The sequence below is a fragment of the Melanaphis sacchari genome, unplaced genomic scaffold (genome assembly GCF_002803265.2).
Source record: "Melanaphis sacchari strain LSU unplaced genomic scaffold, SCAv2.0 Contig64_pilon_pilon, whole genome shotgun sequence".
Classification (NCBI taxonomy): Eukaryota; Metazoa; Arthropoda; class Insecta; order Hemiptera; family Aphididae; genus Melanaphis; species Melanaphis sacchari.
In genome coordinates this window covers 1,610,286-1,621,550 of record NW_020271462.1, presented here as the reverse complement: position 1 = coordinate 1,621,550, position 11,265 = coordinate 1,610,286, and the positions used below count along the sequence as shown (strand labels likewise).

At 28.3% G+C, this 11,265-nt stretch overlaps 1 protein-coding gene across 1 annotated transcript in view; it reads right to left on the bottom strand.

The window, feature by feature from the left end:
- LOC112600473 (homeobox protein six1-like) overlaps positions 1-10,442 on the bottom strand; it is a 45,329-nt gene extending 34,887 nt beyond the window's left edge. Inside the window, exon 1 of the mRNA XM_025347709.1 lies at positions 9,246-10,442. Within this exon, the coding sequence (XP_025203494.1) occupies positions 9,246-10,000 (755 nt within the window). The 5' untranslated portion in view covers positions 10,001-10,442. The remainder of the gene's footprint in view (positions 1-9,245) is intronic.
- Positions 10,443-11,265: the final 823 nt, after the last annotated feature.

The window sequence follows — 11,265 nt, the reverse complement described above, 5'->3', positions numbered from 1 at the left end:
ATTTTGGTTGGCAGTGCAGCACTTTTGGGTGGCCTGTCTTCCTGCCGTAAAGGCACCTTAATATTTATATATATTAAAGCCGAGTGCGGCGACACAGTCGTTTCGGTTAACGGGTTTATAAACAATTTCTTTTAACACGAAGAATAATTATTATTGTAAATTTATTTATAATATAGGTACATACCTACTTACCTACTTATACAAACGTATTTATATTTCACCTATACTTAGATATACATTATAGGTACGGTTAAGGGTAAAGGTAACGATTTTTGCAAATAATAAATATTATTAGAAATATTTTTTCGTACAACCATAACATAGGTATATAGTTTAAGTTACATAAAAAAGCAAACATTAAAGCTTTACTTATACACCGCCGTCATAACCAAAAATGTATTTTTTAATCTTAAAATCATAACGTAGTATAGTATGATGTGTGTTTTTCTTTGCAAATTTACCTGAGAAATACAATGGAATAAAAATAAATATGATAAAATATTTTTGAATAACATATCTAACTTTTTACATTGGTATACAGTTTTTAATAATATACATGTTTTATCAACTTGATTCATAATTAACAATGTCGAAATTAATAACTGCATGTATTCAATTTTATTGATAATAATAATTTAAACATTTTTTTGAAAGTAAAATGGTTCTACAACCGTATTTTAGCATATCGAAATATTAATATTAATATTGTTATTATAATGTGTTATTTTGGTGTATGAAATTAGCTAAAATCTATTACATTATTTTTATAGCGTATCTGCTCAGCACAGTAAATACATGTTATTATCTACATATTATGGCATTTATTCCTAATATATTCTACTTGTGAATTTCGTCACGATTTACAGCTTTTATCTTTTTTTATATTATTTATATTAAATATTGTTTTTGTTGTTCAATATTTCAAACTCATGTATTTGCTTAATTAATCTTAATTAATTTTAAAACGTTTTGATTGGCTTTACCTCATTTTTAAGTATTTATTTGGACTTCCATTATTTTAGGTTATGGAACCAATATACTAGAATATTATATTGTATTGAATTATATTATACAAAATAACATTATTATACGGCGCTATCCATCCGTCCACATTAGATGCGCGCGCAGATGTTGATTCAAGCTGTTCTACACTATAATATAATATTTTTAAAAATATACTACCTACTTACCTTAGTTCAAACCACTATATATCGAATCTAAATGTTTGCTACCCCATTAAAATAGGTGTACATTGTATATATATATATATATATATAAATATATATATATACATGAATGGTAGGTAAATAATAGCTTTGGGAAAAGCGTCCGTATATATGCGACTTAATGTAGACGCGGTCCGCACAATGGTAAAATGGATAATGTGCCATTTGTGTACATTTCGAGAACAAACAATAAGGCGATTGCAAAACGTCAATATGCTTTCGGGACGTGGGTCTCACAGCAGCCTCGTATAACATGTTTTTCGTATATATACCATGTATAAATGTATATATATATATATATATATATATATATAACATACCTAAGAATATATAGCGGAAATAAATAATAATGTATGTATATTATAAGTATATACGATGTACCTATAAGCGAATGATTTTGTATCTCAATTATAGTTCGTTAAATTTCACTATTTCGATAGAATTTGGACGTATGGCCAGCTCAATGTTGAGCAAAGTTAATTAAAATAAAGAATTTGTGTTAAAGTAAATAAACACAAGATAATTAAATTAAAATGGCATGATAATTGACAAATGATATATTTAAATATAATATAGAAAATAAAATTAACTTTATTTATTTTAATTAAAAATTTAATCTAATTTTTTATTTACTACGTGGATTACATACATCTTGTGCCTATCTATACAATGTCATTTTATCAAGAAACATAAAACAAAAATTATAGTATTAGATTATTTTTATTTAAACCATATAATATACAGTACTTAATGTATCATTATTTAAAACCAAATTTTTTTTATTTTAACTTTATAAATTTTTTTTTAATCAACTGAAAAAACTAAGGTATTTTAACAGCTAATTAAACTAGTATTAAGATAAACATTAATTTTTTACTAAACTTAGATAGTATTACTTTAGTTAGTGCCCACGTTTAAGTACACATATTGCATAGGTATAACTGTATGAATGAAATCGGTTATGGTATTAAAATAATAGTAATAATGTTTATCACGTATGACGTCTGAGGTTAACGCGTTCCATAGGACAATGTACCTATATATATATGATATTATTGAATTTTAATACCGTTAAAAATGTAGTATTGTAATATAATGTATTAAAGTTTAACGTGCTGCAGCGAAAACCTCGCACATACAAATCTTAAAACACAATCGAATTCTAGTGATATCGCGATTCCATAAGTTCACATGTTTGCTATTTAATATTATTCTAAATAACAATAATAATTATACGGTTGCCCATATCATAAAAGTTATTTTACAGTTACTATAGTCTTATTTTTTTTTCGTTTATCATTATCACGTGTGTGCCAGCACGTGCTCCAAGCGTTTCAAATAACTAAATTTTCGTATCAAATTACTCTCTTTTTTCAATGCAATTTATATAGTGTTATGGTACCTATATGTATAATATTTTTTACTGGAAAGAGATATTATTGTTTCACTATTTGTTAACAAACGAATTATTCAAATATTTTATATATTGTATTTTATAGGTTCATTAATATTCATAAAAGCCAATTAAAAAATATGACATTTTCAAGCTTTTTTACTTATTAATAAGTTTATTGCAATTTATTAATAAATAAACTGTGAAAACTGTATATCAACGCTTATATAATTAATATATAATCATTGTCGTGCTATGATTTATTTTCTTTTTAAATAAAATATTCTTAAAGTTTCAACCGTTTTATATGTAGGTACCTACACTGTTATAGTGAGTTGTAACTTTTCAGCACCTGTGTATTATGGAACATAATTTATTTTCCACCTGCATGTTATAAAAATATTGATTAGTATTTAGCTTTCCAAAATATGATTATACTTTGTTCATGTTTTCTCAAATTTATTACGTTTAGTATATTATTTAAATACATGCATAGCACCAACAGTATATTGGTGTACAACAATATGCATTTAAACGTGCGTGTGTGTGCTTAGGTTAAAAAAAAATAAAATCGTTACGGATTTCATCGGATTAAGCATTTCTAATTGTTTATGTTTAACATCACGTAGTCCTTGACACGAAGTTCACGCCACCATCCGTTGTTAGAAATAATAAAAGTTTTAAACATTTTTAGCGTGCATAAAGAATTAGAACACGTTTTAATAAAAAAATATTAAATCAAAAATAAGTTTAACATGGCGGTGTGAGAGGGTCACCGGTAAATAGCGTATAATAAATTATACACATATTTTACTATTTTAGAGTAATACCTTAATAAACATGTTTGATATTATTGTGTGGATAATATTTTGTACCTAAGTAGTTTTGATTGAGACATTCCTTAACAGCTATTATTATTATTATTATTATTTTATCACGTCTAATGTAAAACCTTATCGTTTTGTGCGGGTTTTTGTACTATATAATAGATAGAATATTATTTATACTTAATATTATACATACTGTATCTAAACTGCACTATATATTATTATTGGGGAGACCGTGGTAAAATGACTCGACTTAATAAAATATGTTTTAGTAACTATTCTGTTCATATGTCTTTCGGCAATAATAATATAGCCCTTCATGAGATGGTATAATGTCTAAATGTCCTCAAAGTCAATAATATTATATCGAGAACAATATTGTCAAAACAGCAAAAAAACTGTTCTTCTCTCTTTTCACTGCGTACACACAAATCAATATATATGTATATATTGTATATACACTCGAATTCAGTTGAGTATACTGTACAGTGTACAAGTATTACATGTGACAATATATATACCACATACCATATTATATATTATATAGCTACTTTCAAACGTACTACCTATCTTATAGGTGTAAAACACTCGACGCGTTACCTATATATACAGTTACGGTTTTCAAGTATCATTTTATAAATTTACATTTTAAACTGCTTAAAAAAAATACATACAGATAAAATTTGTAACATTTATTCGAATGTTTAATATTATATTATAGTGTATAGACACACGAAAGTGCGTATAGGTAAATCGTACTTCATTTGTGAATAATTTTTCCACAGAACGCAATTCTCGCCATTTACATTCACGTAGGTATATTGTATATTACGACAAAATAAAATATCGGATTACATTTGTAAAGACGATGTTCGCTTATATTGTTATCAGCTTATCTCACATTGTTATTTACCGAGATATTAGATCCGTTTCGAGAAAATAAATCAATATTATTATTACGTATTTTTTTTTTTTTTTACTTTAAAGTCTGATATTCATCGGCGGCGAAACGCGACGGCAGTGGCGAACAGTGTGAACAGATAAATAGTGTAGTACCAATTATATAGGTAGGTATAGATATTATGTCGATAGGTAATAATAATAATTATATTTTTTTTTTAGAAATATTTTATGTGAGTTTTAATAAAACTATCTGTTTACCTTTATTAAAATATAGATATTGTATTATTCACAAACAGGTTTAAATATATTATATATTATATCATATGCATATAGAGATCTATAATTTACTAGAAATCATGATGAAGATTTGAAAAAACAATTTTAAAATGTCCATAACTCGGTTAAAAGTATATAAATATCTTGAAAACATAGATAATTTTCTTTTTATCTTTAAGTTGTAATAATATTAATTACAATTATTCAAGTTGTATTGACTATAACTTAGTGAAATTAACTAAGTGACAACACAAAATTGATTTTGCTTAAAACGCAAATTTACTACGTTGTTTGGGTGGTGGGATACAACACACGCAGGTAGTGATACACTATTAAATGAGTTATTTTTTAAACATTTACTTAATAATAAACTAAGAATGAGACAAAAGACGCTAAAAATATATTTAATTCTATCATGTCTTATTAGTGGGCACGGCACCCGGCACACACGTTAAATGTGTTTTCATAATTCTTATTGTTGATGAAATAAAATATTTGATTCATCTCCAATAACTTTATATGTATAGTTTATGTAATAATATATAATATAGGCATCTCTTTATTGCAAAACATTAGGTGGGTATCATAATGTCTAATAATAAAAAAAATATTAAATATACTAAAATATTTCAAAAATAAAAAGATCTGTTTTTTTTTAAACGATGTAAAAACTAAATATTTCACAGATAATAAATTAAAAACAGTTAATGAACACTATGATACATATCAATATATTTTAAATTTTAATAAACCGAAATTAAATAACTTAATCAATTATTCAATATGTCGCTCTATTCATGTGTACATGTATAATAAAATGTACATTGTATGTATTATATTTATAAACACAGACAACACTCAGCGTACCGACTGAAACTATATAGAAATTCTTCACATTATTGGTTCGTATTTATTTTATATGTTTTTGGGCATCTGGGCATCCTAAACAAACACATTTCTCGACTGTGCGTTAGTGAGAATACTACGATGGGAATTCACTGTCTATAGTATTGTCTTGAATACGTATGTTTGCAAAATTCAATAATAAACATTTTCATATCGTCCCGTATTTTAAAGCAGACAAGCGCTGTATAAACATAAACAAAAATATACGAAATAGACTGGTATGTCATAGGTCAAGACACAAAAATGTAGTTTGGGAATAATCAATATCACTTCTTAAGTTTTAAATGCGATAAAATTAAAACCACTCGGAGATCAAAGATATGCACAATCGTTTAGGGAATTTATGAAATATGTACAATAATATAATTTCAATGAAATGAAAAAAAAATTTTTTAAAGTCATTTGAAAAACTCAATCAAAAATAAATTGTCTGTTGACAAATATAGGTACTGTACTTAATCATCATAAGCATAAATAAAATTAATTAAATCATTACAATGAAAATAAGTAAATTATTACCATTAAAGCGTTTGAAATATTTTAGTACACAGAATGAGTTTAATTTTAATGATGACATATTTTTTTTAAGTACCAAAGTAAAAATATAAGACTATTTTATGTCAGTATTTATTACTTGGCAAAATAACAAAGTTGTATTTTTTATCGTATTAATTCCAAACGTTTTTTTGGCTCTACCTAAAATGTAGGGTTTTAAATGTTTATTACTCTTTGAAAATATTTAATAATAAAATGGATATTTTAATTTATTTCATAATTTACTTAATTAAATACTGTAATCAAATTATATTTTGTAAATTTGAATTATTTATAGTAATTAATTATTATTTTAGTAAAATAATTTACTGTTAATATTATAATACACACAATGTTAACACTAAATATTATAAATAAAATTATACTCTAAAAGTATTTGTAAAACTCGTTTATACATAATGTTTTATTATTATTACAATAGAGTGTATTAAATTGAGATTGGTAACCTAATTAGGTAATATACGCTATTATATAGTCAATAAGCATTGTTTATCAAAATTATTTATTTTTTTATTTTTTATTTTTTTTATCAATCTAAACCTGCTATGTTTGACAAAGATTTAATGTCCGTTATAAAATTATTTTTCGTTAAGCTGAATACTGTTTTAATATTTTATATTTATCTTAAAAAAGATTCCTCATATTATGTGGAATTTAAATGAAAAATATAACATAACTCGTAATAGATAGTTATGACGTTTCGAAAAGTATGTGTCCGAAATTGTCGATATCATCTGGAGAACATGTACAACGTGAATAACTTATTACGAGCATACCCCGTTGAGTTCAGAGCATATGATATGATTTATCGAACTAATTCCAGTGATTTAGCCCCTTGAGAGAAAAATGAGAGGGTAGTTCAGTGCCCAGTGGGGTGTTAAAAGACGGCATTGTGTGTAATTTATATAATATAATATACTATAACACACATGCAGAATATAAAGTAATAACCCAACATGTGTAATGCATAATCGTTTCATTCAATTTTATGTACTTAAACGATCAACATCCGTATTAATGAAATTCGTTATCATCCGGAGGTCGTTGTAGCCCGCTTGGCTTACGCCTTGTTTACAATATTAAGTTATCGCTTTGTCGCGGCTATATTTTTTGTCATTATCGGTAAATTAACGTCTGCAGTCTACATAAACCTATAGTACCTGTTTATAATACTTTACAGAGAGCTCTATTGTGATGGATTGTAAAAAAAGATATTTTGATTAGGGTCATTCACTAATCATTTTTTTCTCAGGGTCAACTACAATACGCTTCCGGTCACCAGTATGAGATTTTACAGAAATTAGTTCTCTAAGAGAGTAAATGATGAGGTCATATTGAACTTATCAATATAATAATAATAATAAATTTTTCATTAATCTAGTATGATAAAATGTATAACGTTTATCGTATTTTAAATTAATTAAATTTTAAAAAGTGTATCAGTATAGATAAAGATAGGCAAATTCAAAAAAATAAATAAACATTTTTAATTCTCAAACTTTTAATTATTAAAATATAATCGTTTTATAATTTATATGGATAAATTAATAATTATAAGTTATAATTGATATGAAATTAATTGAGCTTGTCGCTTATTTCAAAATAGTTTTTATTTATATATTTTATTATTTGACCTTAATGTGTTGCAATCGTTGTAGGTATATTTATTAATTATATTACGATATTTCAATATTTTTTGAACTATATTTATTTAAAAACTATGTTTTACTATTACAAATATTAAAATTATTAATATTATGCTTTAATTTTTTAATTTAGTTGGTTTCAAAGCTTTATACACTATAATATTATTTGTACCTTTATTACATTTAAATTTATATTTATAAGTAAATCACAATTATTATGAGATTTTATTGACGGTATTTCTCTAACTTTATAAAATATTTTCAATCTAAAATTTTCAAAATTTTTAGAATTTAATCTTTTTTTTAAATAATGTTTTGATAAAAATCTTAATGTATAGATTAAACGTAGTTATAGATATTATTGTCTATAGGTTAAATAGGCAAAATTATTTTTATTACCTCATTAAACATTTTAGGTTCAATTAAAATATTAATTAATTTTCTAATCAATCAATATTAAATAGTAATATTTGTTTTATTTACATTTGTGTTTTAAATAAAATGTAACTTTTTTTACTGTAAAATAAACAGAAACGTTTACAAATCAAAAATATTTTTAAATAATATCTATTTTTAATAATTTATTAATTGTATTTTCTATAATTTCTTTTTCTGTCCTAATAATTGAATGAACATTGAACTCATAGTTAACTGAATCAAATGTTTAAAGTGCAACTACAATATTTTAGTTTCTAAGACTCAAATTTGAATAGCCATAGTAAATACCTACCAATAACACTAATAAAATAATTGTCAAAAAGTACTTTATTTTTATTCATTATTCAATAAATTTACTATAGGGGTTTTGGATTAACATCGAGTATTTTTATCTCATGGGCTAAATTTAAGTTGATAACACCTAATTAGTAATATATAAATATAGCTTACACACTATGCGAATGATCATATATTTTTAATTAAAAATTTGTTATTTTAAACAAAACTATTTATAAAACACGAGTCTAATCTATGAGCGAATTTATCGAATTAGTGTAAAATATATAATAAGTTATAGTAATTGCATATACATTAGTTTTGGCTATAGTATTTCAAATTTCCAATATTTATGAATTTATTCAAAGCTGCTTTTTTAAGTAGCCACTACTCACTATAATATTTAGAAAATGATTTAATTTTGTATTTTTTTTTTTTTTTTTGATTGCATATACAATATACATATTACATATGCATAATAAGTTATGTGGAGATGATGAAAATATTTTGTTACAATTACTCTTTAGGAAGTGTTTTGCGGTTGCGTTCAGGGAGCATTACCGGGCCGAGTTAATTTTCCAGTAACACTCGTCTTCCGGGTGCGCTCGTCACACAATATTGTTACATGGTAATTTAAACATTGTCACAAGAAAAGCTGGTATACAATTGCAGCGAGTCTAACATTCGGAGCGTTATAACGGAATAGGTTTAATAACAACATTATATTATATTTTATAGAGCTACGGAAGAAGGATATATTTTATTAATATATGTAATTAATAAAACGAATATTACTCACCCATCTTTCTGTTCGGCTGCTCGATCTCTTTGTCTACGGTTTTTGAACCAGTTGGACACCTGGGTTGTAGTCAATCCAGTGGCCTCAGCCAATTCTCTTTTCTCCCTGGGACTCGGATACGGGTTGCTGGCGTACCATTCGCGTAACACCATCCGGGACTTTTCTTTAAAACAGTAGCTGGTCTCCTCGCCATCCCATATGGTTCGGGGCAACGGAAACTTGCGACGGACACGGTACTTTCCGACAGCACCCAGCGGACGACCCCTGAGCTTCTCGGCCTCCACATAGTGCGCTTTGAGCCACAACGCCTGCAGCTTGGGGTGGTTGTGAGCGGAGAACTGGTTGCTCTCCAACAAACGATACAGCTCCTTGAAGTTACCCCGGTGAAATGCCACGATGGCCTTTGCCTTGAGCACACTCTCGTGCTTGTGAAGTTTATCGCAACTAGGCAACGACCACAGGAACCTGCCCAGCCGCTCGATATTTCCGGACTGTTGAAGCACTTCGCACACGCAAGCTACCTGTTCCTGGGTGAACCCGAACGACGGCAGCAGTGGCGTCATGGCGCTACCTCCTCCGGCACCACCGCTGCCGCCACCACCGCCCGATGACGAACCCGGCGAATGCTGTTGAGGCTGGCTGGCGGTGCTCGCGTGATGAGGCGATCCTTGTAACCCGCTGATGATGCTGGGCCCGCCCGGATGATCCACGTTGAAACTCCCGAAGTTTCCTGTAGTACCGCTGCCGATCAACATCACTGTTGTGCATCCACTCGACTCAACGATACGACGACATGACACGACTGGACGCGTAGGTATGTATTATATAGATAACTGATTATATGTGAGGTACGATGTGGTCACAAAAAAAAAATTTATGTATATCGATAGCGTACGACAGAAGAATTTAATCGGACGTCGAAAACCGTAGTGAGCTGATATACCAAACGAAATATAATGATATAAAATATTACCGAGTCATTTAAACGGAACCGAACGGACAGAACGACAAGGACACAATAAACGCGAAACAATCGTTTACTCTAGTAATATGTTTGTACTATAACAAAACTTTATTATTACTATTATTATCACTTTTAATTTCTTTTTTCCCGACGATCGCGCGACCTGCTGTGCGTGTATGCAACGTATAGGCTTTGCGGCCGACTAACACGACGACTACGACTCCCGGGCCAGCCAGCCAGACGACTCGACACACACGTACCCCACTACCGATGTCGTTATAGCAGTGGCTCGGTTACCGTGGTAACAACTGCCGTTCACGATTATATTAGTTGATCGGGTAGGCGGTCTCCCCGATGGGCGCGGTCTCTGGGAGGTGGTGCGCGTTTTGTGTTGCCGTTGCCACCTCTGGTGGACATACGCGACTTCGGTCGTACATACAGAAGACTTGTGGTTCGTAGCTAGTATAGATACTATGTATTTTAATGTTCAAATTTTATTATTTTTTCGGCGAAATTAGGTAATCGTGAGAATGTGGGATGGAACGACAGTGTAATATAACTACACATATACATATATATAAATATAGATAACTAAACAATTATAGGTATTAAACAAAAATAAAAATCGTGTGAAACAGTCCTTCATCTTTCTTTTAAATTTCCATAGTCAAATTATTAATACGTACCTACTATGTATATAGGTATTCTAAGATGCGAGTATGTTTTTATGCCTAAATGTCGATTCAATGTTTCGTTTTAATTTTGACTAGGTAAAATGCAAAAAAAAAAAAACAAAACTTTCGTCTATAATAAATTAATAAAACTTTTTACAATATCGACACGTCCCTAATTTCTGTTTATCAAATAAATGTATTAGATGATCAGTCTTGCTGCAGAAAGTTGCTCGAGTATTCTCATTGATAAACTCAAAATTGACATCTCGATTTAAAGTTTTTTACATATACGTCTATTTCATGACTTTAAAAAACGGTAAACAGACACTTTGTATACTGTCTATTGTTTGATTTACACACGTTTAAACACTTTGTAAGATGG